The 16,682-nt window shown below is 41.3% G+C and overlaps 1 protein-coding gene across 6 annotated transcripts in view; it reads right to left on the bottom strand.

Annotated features, from left to right (window-relative positions):
- The window catches only part of RBFOX2 (RNA binding fox-1 homolog 2), a 114,897-nt gene that overhangs the window by 87,058 nt on the left and 11,157 nt on the right, over window positions 1–16,682 (bottom strand). For 3 of the 6 annotated variants that reach the window (XM_085323601.1, XM_085323605.1, XM_085323607.1), the window contains exon 1: window positions 4,104–4,276. The exons of 1 other annotated variant lie outside the window; for it this stretch is intronic. In XM_085323601.1, the coding sequence (XP_085179727.1) occupies window positions 4,104–4,148 (45 nt within the window). In that variant the 5' untranslated portion in view covers window positions 4,149–4,276. Of the gene's footprint in view, window positions 1–4,103; window positions 4,287–16,682 lie in introns of those variants that run through there. 2 more of the 6 variants (XM_085323606.1, XM_085323600.1) reach the window with 2 other exon arrangements.

The following is a 16,682-nucleotide window of genomic DNA, read 5'->3' as shown; positions in this document are numbered from 1 at the left end:
GCGCTTCCCCTTCTTGCCTCCTCGCCCCGCTGCCCACGCCGGGACCCCCGGCAAGAGAGGGGCGCGGCGGAGGCAGCACGAAGGCACGGCAGGGCTGGAAACAAAAGCGCCGCGGTGGACAACCTTAGCTGGCTGCTCCCCCACCCTAGATGTGCCCCGACAGAAATTGCAGCACTGCCTGTACTTGATCTGCACCTACCATTTCAAATGGCTCCGATTTAGCTCCGCGACTTCCCCGGGCAGAACCTCACGAGGCGAAAGAGAGCATCTCTGAGCAGGAGGATGCTTGTGAGATAGCTGTCAATTTTACACAGACCTCCCTTCTGCCACAAAGGGGAGAACAAGTGGGTTACACAGTACTTTTTGATGAACCGGAAGCAGTATCGATGCCAGGATCGGCATTTCTTTCATAATAAAATTTGGAGATCACTGGGCTCCTTCCAAGCTTTCTTTTTTTTCCCCTTTTTATCTTCAGTAAATATCTGGCCCTTACTACCTTAACACCTGAGCACATCACAGTTGGCAATGTTTATTCTCCCAGTGACCCTGCAAAATGGACCGATATTGCTTCCCCATTTTGCAGATGGGATCTGAGTCAGAGATTGATTTTCCCAACATCATATGCACACAAGCCCTTGGGCAGGATCAAGAGCTGAGCAGATCTGCCAATTCCTCAGTTTGGCAAGTGGTGCGAGGATGATGCTGTTGCCCCAGTACCAATGGCACTAAGATAAAATCAGCTAAGGGAAGAAACTCCTCAGATGTCTCRCTTCTTGACATCTGGTACTCAAGAGACCTCACTGGCTTTTGCAGCAAAAAAGTCAAATTATAGTGCAGTAACACCTTTTATCCCCATGTGCTCCTCTTCACATCAATATGCCCAGTTATCAATTTATTCAGAAGAATATCTAGCTTAGAACTGCAAACTGACCTCTGGCTTCCCTTCCTCCTCCACTTGCTCAGCAGGACAGTGAGAGCACTCATCACAACCCAGTCAGCTCCTCTAGCTAGTAAAAAGCCTACTACCRAGACATGGGCAGACCATTATGTCCCAACAGCACGGGGATGCAAAGAACCAAGTGCCAGAATCCCTACTCCAACAAAACAGTGAGCTGTGTGGTCCTCTGGGAAGAGGCCAGACTCCACAGCTGTAGAACTACCAAGCCCACGAGTCTCTGAGTCAGAGTCCATATTACTAACTCGCTTGTGATATTTCAGGTTTACAGACAATACTGCAAAACCAGGGAAAGTATTACATTTTTCTTCCCTATAAAAWCTCCAAGATTCTGGAGCACAATCCTGGGTCAAGTATAAATTCCATTTCAAAAGCAGCAAAAAAAKTGACCTTCTTATACCTTCAACACAACAAAGTACCAGATTTCATCCACATACTTCTCATCTCACCAGACTTCTGCAAATCTCTTAACACACTCCTTTTAATTAAATGGTTGCATTTGCCCAGGATCTGCTGTGCCACGGGAATACTATTTCTCATCTCAGGTCTAGGGCTATAGCAAAAAACTCTAGGACAGAGAAGGGCACGTTACTATGGTAGTATTGGAATATGGGAGTACTATGGATCTCCCACCTCCATTCACCAGGAAAATATCATTTTCTAGTCTGTTCTGGCCTTCATCTTAGGAACCACTAGACATATTTGCTATCAAAAAGAAGTCTCCAAGGGAAAAGGCAAATGTGTAAGCATCCCATTCTAAGATGTACAATGAGCTCTCATGTGCACCACCTCCCACTACTTGGTTGGTTTAACTCTTACTCATGTGCTAGAAGCCCAGGAATTCCCTTAAACGTGATCTGCTACTGATCTCTCTCTTTCATCCACATTTCTCATTTTCTACAGAAAGCCTCTCCTCCCTTGCGCTTGGAATATATTGATCTTTGCTCCCAACTGGCAAAAAAATATCTCCAGTTTCCAGCGGCAGTKCTAGGGCAATACAAAATGCAGGCCTTTAGGAGCTCTGATCACCACAAAATCATCTAAAATGAACATCTAATATAAACTTTTTAAATCATCAAAAATACTACCAAGATCAGACTTGATGACACTTGAGGTCTGTCTTCTCTTGCACTCTTCTGAGGCTAAAGAAACATCATATACACAATGAACAAAACTGATGAAATTAACTGGCTAATATTTCATCTTTCCCATTGAGGACTGGGGTTCAGACACTGTCTCCTGGTCAAGTGAAGTAAATTTGACAGGCCTTCACTTCTCATAAGTGCAAATCATGGAACAACTACACAATTTACCATCATTTGCTACCTTCTATTTAAGGAAAACCAAAGACTCAAATTGCAGTGCATACTGCTGAAAAAGAACAAAGAAGTACAAGTAAAGCTGAACATTGGAAGCCTGAATATCTTACAGCTCAGAGCCATGAGATCATCACTTCCTACTTACTGCATTTATTCAAAATTCAAAAAGCAACATATTCAGAACAGATCTAGATGCCAATACTTATGAATTCTCATGATTTTGTGAGTATCACAGGCACATATGCACTGAAACTTCATTGTCGTGCTTTAGAAGTAGCATTCTGAAATAATTGCGGGCAAATTTAGTCCCTCTGCGGGGTCAGGACACACTATTATCCTTACCAAGATGGGCATCACATCTGAGTACTTCTGCCCCACATTTATATTCTATGTTCTCCATGATGTACACGATGGTTTTTTGTTAGTTCATATCATTCAAATCCTAACGGAAAAAATCCGGAGAACGGCATTTAAACAGCAGGTACAGGGGCAAGGCCACCAAAAAAAAAAAAAATCACACTGGTGAGATTACAAAGAACTAACCTTTACTTCGACTTAGTGGTCTATATTTAAACTAATCAAATCATTTGCTAGTGTAACAGTGCCAGAAGACTGGTAAACCTGGAAAGAGTAGAGAAAGCCACAAATACTCTGCTTCAAACAAGTTCCATGGTTTGCTTTCCCTTTTCTTTTGCTGTAATTCCCCTTCGCTGCTAGGTTGGAAAGAAAGCATAGCCTTTGATTTTAACATCCCATTACCTGCATTTCTGTGCTGGATCGAGTTTAGATGGAACAAACCTGCCAGCTGGATCAAGGCCAGAAAAGAAAAAAAAAAAAAAAAAAAAAAAGTTTCAAGTGCAAAGAACCAGTTTATCAGGAGCAAATCTTAACAACCTAGAGACACACTTCTGGTGGTGGATTCTATTCATGTATGTAATAAAAAACCCAGTACAAAGTAACCTAACAAAATACTCCTTAGTGGCTATCTGAAGTATCTAGGTGTAGATAATCTTCAACTTTTGTCTATGTTTCACATTTTCTGGATGAATTTGGTGCTCGTGAGAGCAAGGAATGCTGACACTGAATAGCCAAGGACTGTGCAGAGAACATCATCTTTCATTTGGCTCTGAAAGTATTTGAGCCTGACCCACAGCCTCTGACTTCTCTAACACTCCACACAACGGGCCAGGAAAACTCCAGTGTACTCCAAATATAGTCCCCTCCCCCATCAGGGCTGTAACATATGCCATACCATGAGCAAAGCACCACTCAAGCCCACCAATTCTTATCATCCTACAGATTCTTATTCAATCTTCAAAAACGAAAGGGTGATGAACGAGATTTTGTCAGAGGTTGGGCTGCTTGTTTCAGAGGAGGGAGGAGGGAAATAGGTGAGGAGCCGYTCCTGATGGTTTGCCACCCCTGCGAAATGGACTGCAGTCACACTTCCAAGTCACATGCCCCTGGACAATGCAGTAAGACACTCAAAAACAGACTACTTTGCAGAGCACAGCAATTCTGTCAAATCAAAATTCGGGGGGGGGGGGATTGGGAAAAAAAAAAAAAAAGCCAAAAAATGCAAAACACACACACAAGTCTCAAACACCACAATCCTCAGAGTTAAGGTGTCAAACAGTACCACTCGCATGCACAGAGCATCCAAGCCCTCTGCAGAGCCTCTGGGAAGCCGAGGCCTGGTACACACCAAGCCAAAGAGCCGAGCATGGAAGCAGTGTCCTTCTACAAAACAGCACATGAGCTCAAGTTTATTTGAAGAACATACAGAGCAAATAACAAGACTCTAAAGTTGCAAGTCTCCTTTTGCTTACCTGGACAACTGGGTATTGATAATCCATACAATACACACCATACATAGCCAAAGATCCTCCAGATAAAGGCCAACTAGACACAGAACTGGAAGCTTCAAATCTGAATCTCCGTCTTTCAGCTTTGTGGGAAGGACTCTGGCAGCCCTGCGCAGTGCTTGGCTCAGGCCTCTGGGGCCACTCAGGTTGACACTAGCTCAGCTGAAAATAAAAAGGAGCTGCCTGGCTCAGCTCAGATCAGCCCCTCTCTTCTGGGATCCAGCAAGGCAAAGCTCAACCGTACACAGCCGAGGTTCCTAAAATTAGAAAYCCCGTACTGAAAACGGCACTGGAAGCCTCAACTGAGAAGCGTCCTGCAAGTCCCAAGAAGCAAACAGAATGACTGCCAGGGAAGAGGGGAACACAGGATCTTCGCAGCAGCACACAGAGATGGTAGGAAGCAAACAGCATTTAGGATCTGAAAAGAGCATATGTTCTGGGCTCTAGGTGCGTCAGAGGGAACACTCCCAATCCAGGACAGCAAAAAACATATGGGACCGTTCCTCCCCCACCCCCATATCCTTCTTACTGTCCTAGGCAGGGACAGGTGCTGGGATTAGCATAGTAAAACCCTTTGGTGTTGCAGAGGGGAGGGAGAGGAGAGAAGCCACATTGAGATCTTGCGCTGAAGGGATCTCTTTCATGACAGAATATGTGCCCGTATCGTTTAACACCTCTCCCTCCCTCCGCATTTAACTCGGGCAGAGACAGCTGCCGGAACCAGCACGGGCGGGGGGAGCAGGGCCAAGGGAAGGGGGCCCCGGCAGCGAGGCAACACGAACCCGCCCAGAGGCCTTGAGAGAGCAGGTTGCCTGCTCTCAGCTGTTCCAGTCAAACTCGGGAGGATTAACGCTGTCACGGGGGAACGGCGAACACTGGCGAAAAGGGGGCTAGGCTCGGGAAAGCCAGTTGTTCTTCCCGTTTTAGGAAGCCCCCCTCGCACCTTTGCGAACGCACCCGTGAATTCCTGGGGATGAATTCTGGGTCCGTAACCGACGGGGACAGATGCTGAGTTACTCTGACAAAAACCAGCAGGTTCAGACGTCCCGGCCGGGACCCACATGCCAAACATGTTATCTGTAACCTGAGAGCCCACTGRTGATTCTTAGAAGACATAACATGGCCGGGGGTGGGGGGGGCAGTGGGGAGAGACCTCCCATAGCAAATCGCATAAAACTTCATCCCTTGCTACTCCAAACCACATCAGGCTGATGCCGGTCCAAATCCAGTCTCTCAAACAGTTAACATCCCAAAACTACAAATAATTTTAACACACCCTTTTAGCACATAAAACACCATATTCAGAGGGACAGCAGTGGTACGACCCCTCCCTTCGGAGTTTCAAAAATGAGAACATTACAGTGATCAAAACCAAGAATGGCTAACCAAATTCCCCCCACTGTTTTAAAKGCATACAGGTTTCTTTTGTTTTGTTTTTTAAACATTTCTGATCTTTAACTTCTATGCAGTGCTGCTGTGCACCATTAAATAGCTAACTCAGTCTAGCTCTGGCACAGCTACCTCGCTGTGGTTACTGAAGTAATTTCTGCATTACAGATGTTCACAGGTAACGAACATTTCAGTCAAGAAGGCTGTTTTTTTTTTGCTTGTTTGTTTGTTTGTTTTGTTTTTTTTTGGGGGGGGGGGGAATTCCCCCTCCCTGTTTCTCTTTTCTCTCTATTGGTTTCTTCTGGTACCTTCATCTTCCCTTAAACATCAAAAAAATTGAAACTACGAGCTTCATATTTGACATACAAACAAATTCCTCTCTCCCAGAAAGAGTTAACTTTAAGGAAATCACTTGGGTTTTTTTTCTAACAGGTTAAATATGTGATTCATTTATCTAGCACAAATTACACGTATAGCACTTCATAATCTAGGCAAAGGGTGCCTCATCGACAGCCCTCTGACCTATCTAGCGTGGCAGGACAGTTCTTGGCTCGTCTTGTGCTTCTGACTGCCCTTTCTTTCTGAGATTCCTCAGAAAAGGACAGCTAGGAGCTGGATGAGGAGTTGCAGCAGCTGCCACCCTCTCTCATCATCCTTCCGAGCGCCACAGGGTCACTTCTTCCGTATAAAAGGAACATAGCCACTTTGGGGAGCGGATGAGGATGACATCTTCCTACTTCTAAGAAAACGTTTCTACAGCCATTGTTTCTGTGTGAAGATTTGCACAGATGACAAAGAAATTAGTTGTCCATAAAAGGSAAAGTAGCTATGCTTCTAAACCTCTCTGCTGTGGAAGAAGGATGAGACTCCCACAGCAAACTTTCATCTTGTTCTGCCTTTGACCAGTTGATTTCACCCCAGATTCAGACCAGCTTCCTGGAGCTCACAGCAAGCCCCTTCCTCTTCTTCAGAGGATTCTGGGCTTTCTCTCTTCTCTATCCCTGCAAGCCCCACTTTGGGGCTTAGATTATATCCGGTTTCCTCAGATTGGCCAGTCTCTTTCTCTTTTCTTTCTATAACTCCACGCGCAGTAGGTGCCCGTCCTCCATTCTTCCGCAGAGCTCGTTATTATGCACTCTGGCAATTTAGTATCTCCAAGAACATCTATTTATAAAAAGGCATTAATTTATGAAAATCTAAAGTCTTTTCCACAACTCCTTTTTGTTTCTCTATAATACCGCCCTAGGTTTTAAAACCAAATTTATAATTACGTTAAAAACCCTGTGTTCATTTCACAATCAAGTTTTTGTCATTTTCAATGAGGCCCCAGGGGAATAAAACATTTTCTAATGCTAGTGCACTTACCTTACTATCTATAAATAACTGTCAGATGGACAAAACAAATCAAGGAGGGGGAGTGAAGAACATCACCTAACCTCCTGCGTTCTTTTCACTATAGGAAATAGATCCAGATAGAACTGCAACGCTTAAAAATTTTGATGCAGATTTAAGCACTTTGCCTTACCAGCATTAAGATACTTAGGTGGTGCTTCAGTAGCAAGGCATCATGCCTCCTGACTCCCACAGAAAATTAAATTACAAAAATTATTTTTAAACTTGCGTGTGCAAAGATGCTAGATACAGCAAGACTAAACGTACCTTATTGGCCAGTCATAAACTACAGATTTTTCTTGCAGTGAAAATTCACTGCTTAGGGCCGTCTATAATGGCTGGTTTATTACTGACTCTCAACAAATATTAGCCAAATATAATAAAACTATTGAGTGTAACCTTCTTAAGAGATAAAGGCCCAACTATATTACCATACAACCTGCTATGCACATGTTTCCAGAAACACAAGTTAGGTAACTGTTACGAAACTATAGCCCTTGTTCCTGCAAATGCATATACATACAAATAACTTAAAAATACAGAAATACTAAGATTGGAAAAGACCTCCTGAAACACAAAATTATTTATCATCGTACAATATCACCTAATCTTTTTATTAAAATTATCAAGCTACATCTTAGAAATAGGTCTTATGTCTACGCTATCCAAGCTGAAAGCCTGTTCAGAACATCGCTCCCCAGAAGTAGGAATTTGTGTTTGTTTCCAGCTTAACACTATTCCTGAGCAATTTTTGCTTGTTCTTTGTTCTTGTGCCAGTACTGTCCTCTAGCTTAAACATATTTTCTCTCTCTCTTTCAATTAACCTCCCTGATGTATGCCCCTCTCTGTCCCTCCAAACAAGCAGCTGTTCAAGTTTTTCCTAACATGGCACGTTTTCTATTCCCCAGCCTCTCTAGAAGCCCATCTTTGCACCTGACCTAGCCTGTGGTCATCTTAAAATAAATAAATAAATAAATAAATAAATAAATAAATAAATCATTACCCTAAAACACATGGTTAGCTCCTAATCTCTTTCACAATTCCAGCACAAAACTGCATCTTCTCTAGTATCAGTTAGTACTTTTCCTACAGCAACATCTCAGATGCTGTAGGATTAGCACTACAATAAAATATGTCATTCAGTTAAGAAAAATGCTCTTAATGCAGGAAAAAAAGCTCTTAAAAACAGATAGCACCCTAATCTGATCAAGCCTATTCTGTTGCCTTTTATCCTATTTTTCGTTTATGTCCAAGACTTCAATTACTATTTTGTCCTCAGATTTTGCATATAATTGATGTGTGACCTATGAGTCTGTTTGCCCAGATCACCCCATCATCATCAAAGATATGACAATTCTGTTCTCTAAACATATGATATCACTCAATAGAGCTCAAAAATTTGCATCAGATCTGCAACTTCATGAGCCAGTTCTTTCAGATTTCAGGAACAGATATTACCATTCCCTAGTCAACCTCACTCCTCCAACCTGCATATTCTGTGCTCTTTGAATATTCTTCCATTTCTAACACGATAATTTCTGCGGCAGTCTCATGCCCGTTACTCATCCTGTCTTTTCTCCCATGATCAACCCTATCCTCAGCAAAAACAAATCATTTGTTCAATTTTGTTGAACAATTTTGTCAAAATCTGTCACAACTACAATAGCCTTATTAACTATCCCATCCCCAACACAAAGTGGCCCCAATTCTTCCATTCTTCTTTCTTCATATATTCCAGCAAACTGTTACCTGTTTCTTAGTAACATTTGCAAGGTTTAACTCTGTCTGATTTTTGGCAACTCTCACTTTAACCCTCACATTCCCTGACCTTGAAAACAGCAGTGTCTGCTGACTGGTCCTTTTTCCATCCCTTGTAAATTCTCTTTTCCACCTAATAGCCTTTATGAGACACTTATGCCTTCGGTCAAGTTGAAGATTCTTGTTTCTTTTTATAGGCTTTTTCCCCTTGACTTATACCATCGAGAATCTGCATCCAAAGTACCTTTGACACACCAAAAAAACAAAAACAAAAAAGCAAACAAACAAAAAAAACCCTCCACATTCAAGTCTCTCAGTTTTCTATCCAGTTGACTTATTTCACCAACTATTTTGCTCCATGTATCAAAGATTGTATCTTTTTAAACAATAAAAAAAACACTTGCAAATCTGCTTTAGTTAATCTTTCATTTTAAGGTAGACTAAATTTGGAGATTTGTTTTAATATAAACAAATTTGGAGACATGGAGAGTTCTAAGCAACTTGTTTTCCTGTAATATTTGCATCATTTACAATATGCTCATTGTGCCAACAACAGGTGATGCTACAGAGAAGAATCCTTTTGACCCTATTATTATTAGCAGCATTTGTTTTGCACACTATATCTGAGAAATTAGTCTCTCATAAAAACATTCATCTCTCTAATGGCATTTGAAAAAATATTTCAGAGACTCAAGTTTATATTCAAATCCAGCCCTAAGTGGGCCCAGAACAGACTCCCAATACTTCTTCTAGGACCTCTTTTGCCATTCCTCCTCAGAGCAATTTTGACCCCAAACAGATCCCAGCCTATCACTATYACCCTTTCTACTTCTTCAGCATATACTACCTAGCAGTAATCCCCTATCACTTCTACATATACCTTATCTGAACTATGCATAACCTTGAATACATGTGTTAAAGTCATGATTACTGCTCTTACAGATTGATATTCTTCCTATAATATTCAGTTTCATATCCTGCATCAGTAGTTCTGGTTCCTCTGCTTGTTATTTCTCATGGCAGGAGCCTGAGCAAAAACTGAAATGCTCACGTACTTATTGATCACATAGCTCCCAGCTACTTCCACAAAGAGTGGCACTCCATCTAGCTACTGCTTTTTTAAAAAGAGAAAATAATAAAATTCAGTGTTATATATATCTCCTACCTACCCATTACTTTGCCTAGAGATACTGTTCTACATGCTGCTGTAATGGCATTTACCTATTTTTCCTCTTTCTGTACACTAAGCAAGGCATGGAGATTATACAAGTTTTTCTCCAGCATTCTCAAAAAATAGTATTTCACTTCACATGCACCACTCTTTGATGTCTGCAGATCGGGGAGCATTTTTGGAAAATGCAAGACCACAGCCCTGGGCTTTGCTTTGCCTGCTGTCTTCAGACTGATTATAGAAAGCGTGCTAAGTCACAATTACAAGTACAGTTATAAGAACATAAGTTAGCTATATTCTCTTCACGCTTGAAGTACATCCATGATAGTTGCAGGCATTTTTCATGTAGGTTTAAATAAAAAATTGCTAATAATTGTGATACTGTGGGGTCACAGCAATACAGCATGGAGTCTGAGATATTTCCATGCTGCACAGTTGTTACACCACATTGATCTTTACTAAGGAAATTACACCAACAGATTCATTTTATAAACTGAATTTGTAAAATCTTTAGTATAATTCTCTGTTCTCCAAACAAATTAACCCAAGCCTTATCTAGTTACTATCACTAAAGAGCTCTTACCTCCGTTGATTCTAACTCTTCATCGCTAGAAGCCTGGCTGATGCTCTTCCTCTCACCCACCAAAAATGGCATCTTTAACAATTAGCCAATCACTACATCTGCTAAACTGGGTCATCAGGGATCTGATGAGCAGCTCACAATATGTCTCTGCTTTTTAAAGACTGATGTAAATGTAGGAAACAAGCCAGCAAGCAAGGATGCATTTTCTGGCTGGGTATGTACCAATTTCCATAGCAGTTAAATAGATCAAGCAGCTCAGCCAGTTCCTACCARTGTTAGACAAACAGCACATGGTACCAAGATTTCATTTGAAGAGCTGCAGAGTTTCTCATTTTGCACCAATGCAAGCCCTGTCTCCTGAGCATGAAGGTGGCCTCTGCTCACTCCAAGAGGTGACTTTGAAAATTTATCCTGGAAAGTCATCACTCTTATACAGGGCCACATTTTCTGGGCTACAAGATTTTTATTTATTTTTTTTTTAAATCAGTGTAAATAGGTACAATTTCTGCAAAATGCTGCATGGATTTTTTTCTTCCAATTTTATTTTTTAAAATGTGAATGAAGACTTTTGAATTTTAATAGAGCCAAAAACCTGAAAAATTACATATAGTCTGTTATTTTGACCCTGAAATCATTACATATTCAAAGGGGGAGGATACAAAATGTAGGCATATACACAGGAAAGCTCAGTGTTGCAAAATGGTAAACACAAGCAAAGACAATGACAAATAGGTGAATGCAAAAGATATTTTTGCTCACATGAAAGCTTTACATAGGTGTCCCAATCTCATGAGTAAAAAGGCCTGGTGTTTCAGGACAGTGAAAAACTCTGCACCAAACCACCACATTCTATGCACAGTAAGTGAAACATGTTAAGCATGCAAACACTCAAGATCAGGAATGCGATGCATCAAGCAGAAATGGAACCATCAGCTGGAGGAACTAGCAGGTTGGGGGTGGGAGGAATGAGAAGCAGCAGCAAGCAAGAGTGTATTGGATTAGTGTACAAGGACATCACAGGCAAGAATTTGAATATAAAGCCAGTCAGTAAAACCGTAAGAATCACTACTTGCCTCAACCTGGTCTGATTAGTCAGTGCTAACGATTCCTCACATTCGCTAGGGTTAATGTTTCTAAAACACATTACCACAAGTGAAATTACCGAAAATACACTATGAACCCAGAGAAATAAAATCTCACTGGCAATAGGGCTAGGACGCCCCAAGCTGGAGAAAGCGACAAAGATCAAGTTACATGTAGCAGAAAAGACGGCTCCATCTCATTCACTGCCTCTGCCAAGGAAAAAAAAATATATATATATATCAGGCAGACAATAGGATCCCAGTCATTACCTATTCCAGCTTTCATGGATACGACTCAAGGTTCTGAGAAAATTTAAATGAGAAAAATACTGAAGACATTATTTAATAAAACGGCAGCTCTGAAATAGTTCCTGCTCATTTCCCTTCTCCTCAACATGCTGGAGATTTCCCTATTCAATCTCCTTCTGCCACGTATCCTCCATTTGCAACCTCTACTCTCCTAATAATACCAGCTCTTAATATCTACTCCTAGTTTTTAATCTAATCAAAATTCCACCTTCCCTATAACCTTAAACAGCAGATATTCAAAGGAACAAAGACAGGAAAAATATTTAAAGAAAACTGGAATCCAGACAAATGTCACTAGCACTGATTGAAGGACTAGCAATGCCCAGTTGCAAACCATCTGTACACATCTGCATAAAAAGTAGCACAGTCAATGTAAGCCACCAACCTTCCCTAAATTTTCTGCACCACTGAACAGTCTCAGTGGGTCTTTATGGACGCACTAAATAACAGCTTCCCTCAGCTGGAAACAACTTGCTACTGTCATCTCCAAAGTAAAGTGATGCCCTCAGCCCGTGACAAATACCGAGCTCAAGTCTTCCCAGCACAGCTGTGGCAGCCTCACAGCCAAGTCAGGGCTGACACCCTTGGGAACACTCTTCTAACAGCAAAGAAGCGATGAGGCAGCTTTGGGGGTTAATGAGAGTGAAGAAGCTTCCGAGATGCATTAAATGTTACTGTCACCTACCTCGGTAAATCATCTGTGGAATCACTCAGTCATCCTCATTTCTGCCACGATATGAGGAAGGGGGGGGGGGGGGGGAAGCAAAAGAAAGGCACAAATTCTGTTCATATAACCAGCTGAGTGTCTTTCTGCAAGCCACAGCTTGGGTACACATGGGTCAGACAACTCAGGAGATTTCAGTGTCTTAGAATGCAAAGAAACAACTACTGGACAGATTCAGGTCAAGGCATAGGGGACAGGAAAGACAGGCATTTACTCACAAGTGATGCAGTTCAGCTGTATCTGCCTCTTCCACTCTAAACACTCCCAAACGAAGCTGTGGAGTCCTGAAACTGATCTAATATGGCTTAACAGCTAGGCAACACACACTTAAACTATGGTCATAAGATACCTGCATCCTGTTACTGTCTTCCGTTCTTCACTGCATCATCTGCACTTAGCTATTAAATATTAATGGTTTGTCTAGACTGGAAAACTAGTACAGTTTTAAAACACAGTTACTAAAACAAAGCATAATTATTTTAAATTCTGGCTTGTTTGTTTCTTTCTTAAGCATCACTTCTTTTCAAAGCCCGAACAAACTCTGCTTTAGAGAAGGACATGGTAAACAGAGGCAGAAAGAGGATACCACGTGTGCCTACTGAAGCAGTACACCACGAGAGCTTAGGGTACTGGAAACCATTTTTGTTTTGTAGAGCTTTCTTGTAGCCATCCTGTAGAACAGGAGCATTAGCAAATTTCAGAAACCTAGAGACTAAAATAGAACTTGTGAAAAAGCCTGGGCCTTCCTCCACCAGAAACCAAGCTCTCTAAATATCCAATCTATACAGCCAAGGTCGTCAATAGAGACAAAGACTCTGGGAGAAATTGCAGGAGAGCAAAGTCTCATGACCCTGGAGTTCGATCTGTGCAGGCAGAGTCTTCCTGAAGTTAGCAGAATCCCAAACAAGAACAAATCCTGCCCAGACAGCTTCAGCTGCCTGACTAGGACCCAGAGTCAATTTGGGTAAAACTCAGATTACCTAAAGTCTGTCTCTGAAATTATTATGAGGAATGTAAGGCAATACTGAACACTCATCTGAAGTTTGTGAAGTCTTATCTGAAGGATGTGTTTCCAGAATTTATGGCTTTATCCATCACAGTAGTTAATGAGCTACCTCCTAAGAAAGCAGCTTTAACAAAATTCTAACTTACAAAACTGTATTAGTACAGCAGCCTGGGTATGCTAGCAGCATATGTAACATGCAACTTCAGTATTCACTCTTACCCCAACTCAACTCTTAATACACTCCACAAAGCAGTTTTTAATTATGCTATCATGAGAAAACACCAGTACATCTGAGCATGACATGTGAAAACCTGAAAAGGAGCTTCTAAAACCAGATAGGCTCCATCTATTGCAAGAGTCACAATATCAAGAGGGAAGAAAAAAAAAAAAMCCCCACTTACACAGATTTTCCAGAAAAAAAATTTCCATGTGTTGGCCTGGGACTCTTTTCAAGGAGAATTCTGAGTGCTTGGCATTAGTCCAGGAAAAAAATAAGCACACTTTTGGGCTAAGCCATTTGGCAAAGAAGGTGATCGTAGCACAGCTTGCTTTAGGGACCACTTGTGTATGCACTGATCTTGGCAATGCTAGGTGTCCGTCAAAATGCTTTTTTGCCTGTTACATGAAAAGCAGAAAGGGTTCCAGATACAGCACTCCAACATCAAAGAATAGAATGAGTTTTCTCTTGATAGCTTAGATATTGCATGACGGCCGCACAGCCTCTCTATATTCTTTGGGGAAGAGGGGAGAGAAGAAGGGAGGAATAAACAAAACAAAGGCATTGGAATAGAGCAAAGAAAGCTTTCCTTTGCTATAGAGGCCTGCTAGATCAATCAGGTACCTCCCAACCCTCAAACAGAGGAAGGCTTTGCCATTTTGTCTTTTATACTCCCACTTTTTTTTTTTTTTTTTTTTTTCTTTTTTCTCCCCCCCCCTTAACAAGAAGCAGAAGTTCAATTAGAGTATCCTTATGGGAACAAGTTTTACCTACATGGCTAACAGGGAGATTCATAAGAGAAAGACTTTACTTTTCTAGGAAATACATCAGCTTAAGCCTGAGCATTTCTCCAGATCCAAGCTAAGCCTACAAAAAATAAAGGTTAATTCCTTTAATTAAAGAACCATCTTCCTAAGAATAAATATTATTAAAAGTCACCAGCTGGTAATACCAGAGATACTCTTACCAAGTATTTTTAATTGAATAAATCATAAATTAGGGCTAGACTACACTGGAGATTTCCCCAGTAATGTAAGTAGAGTTGCACTGTTATCTCGGCTCCACCAGTGAGTTACGGCATGTCAGCTGAACAGCAGTCAGTGACTACATGCACATTCTTAGTCTGTCGCAAATGCTAGGCACATTAGATAAACCACTTTCACTGAGAGTTTAAGCTAACAAGTTTTACCTTGCCTTTGCCTAGGGTGAAGGGAGCACATGACCAACTAAGGCAGAGCATTTCAGTAAGTGGCGGCATCTTACCCGCATATCTGAGAGCTAACTCCCTAACACAGACATTATTCGGTATGGATTTTCCTCTCCGCTCACCCCCTTGGCTTATCAAATTGCTTCCATGTGACAAACAAAAATAGAAAACAGTACTTGCTTCAAAATAAAGGGTGTCCACCAGATAAATCATACTCATGTTGCTTCAGTTTCATCCCTACCTTAGACTGGTTTGGCTCTGTTAACCACACGAACAAAACTGAGAAAACCTTTCCCCCAAATTCTAGTTTTGTTCATGTAGTTAGCAGAGTCTTTGCCCTTTTGATATATGAGTAAAGGCATTCACTACCCAAATTGGTTCAACTAGAATAGCAGAGCAGCTGCCCACACACTATAACCAAACAAGCATGAGATAAAACTGTCAAAAATATTATTTAAACTAAACTCTTAATGGAATGGAAGTAAAAGTGAAATAAACAGGCAGCACTGTATGCGAGAGCTGTGTCCAAGACTACATTACTGGTAGGAACTGAGAAATTACAGAACATTATGCAGGCAAGACCTTTAACTGCTGAAACAGCAGGTCACAGAATAAATCTCAGGAAAATCATTTTAGAAACGGTTCTAGCTTGGCAATATATACAGTACGATACCTTCGGTATAAATTTGCAAAGACAATTTCATGATAGATGAATTACATCTGTCCATTAATTTCCAAACACCTAAATTTAAAATATTGCTTGACTGCTAAGCTCGAGATGAATCTTGTTTTATTCTTCGTTCCCATTAAAAAAGAAAAAATCCAAACACTAGCAGCTAGTTCAAAAGAGATTCAAGAGCAAAAAATCAGAAGTGCTGTAGCTAAGAGCTCAGTGCATTTGCTGAGTGCACAGAAAGAATCCAGAAATAGCATGCAGAGCCGAGGTTTGGCAAGAACGATGCAGTTTACCCTGAAAGAGGAAAGTCAGACTTGCTAAATGAATGGTGACAGCAGCAAGTCATGCTTTAATGTAGGGAGTGACCCCAGGAACAACTCTGGTTGGGGCAGAAGCGCTAGTTATTGCTGTGGAAATTATGTCCCTGTTCTGGTGTTTTTATTTGAGAAGCAGAAGGCCACGTTGTAGAACAGGAAAGGTATGTTGAAGTTATGCCAGCCCTTAGGCAAGAAGTAGTCTTCACGTCACTTTCTGCCTCAGACTAAGACAAAAATAGTAAAAGGCAGCAAGACCTAAATGTTTTTGCTTTAAAAAAAAAAATCTTTTTTTTTTTTTTTAAAAAAAAAAAATTTAAAAAAAAAAAAAAAAAACATGAACATCAGAAACCCAGATTTTGGAAATCTTCATTCCCAAAATTCACTGTGCATTCTTCATCTACACAAAACACCATGATGTGGGCATGGACGTTTTCTACTGACAACGTAAGCTAACAGTTAAAATGGTTTTGCAAAAGAGGACAGAAGAAAGTCTGGCACCACTCTCTCCAAAACCCTTTCTAGCAAGCTATTTAATTCCCAGGAAGTTCAGAACAGGACAAACCAACTGAAATCCCTGGACAACATCCGCCTAGGGCCTTCTGTGGTTCCACTGACTGCAGGAAAAAACATACCTTGCTACTGGCAGCACTTGAACTTCGGCCCCTACTGCCTTATGGGCCTCTTAACTTGAATTTAAAGATCCACTTATCTC

This window comes from Rhea americana, unplaced genomic scaffold (genome assembly GCF_003343005.1).
Source record: "Rhea americana isolate MKP2758 unplaced genomic scaffold, rheAme1 scaffold_85, whole genome shotgun sequence".
NCBI classification, from domain to species: domain Eukaryota; kingdom Metazoa; phylum Chordata; class Aves; order Rheiformes; family Rheidae; genus Rhea; species Rhea americana.
This window is presented reverse-complemented; position numbering and strand designations above follow the sequence as displayed.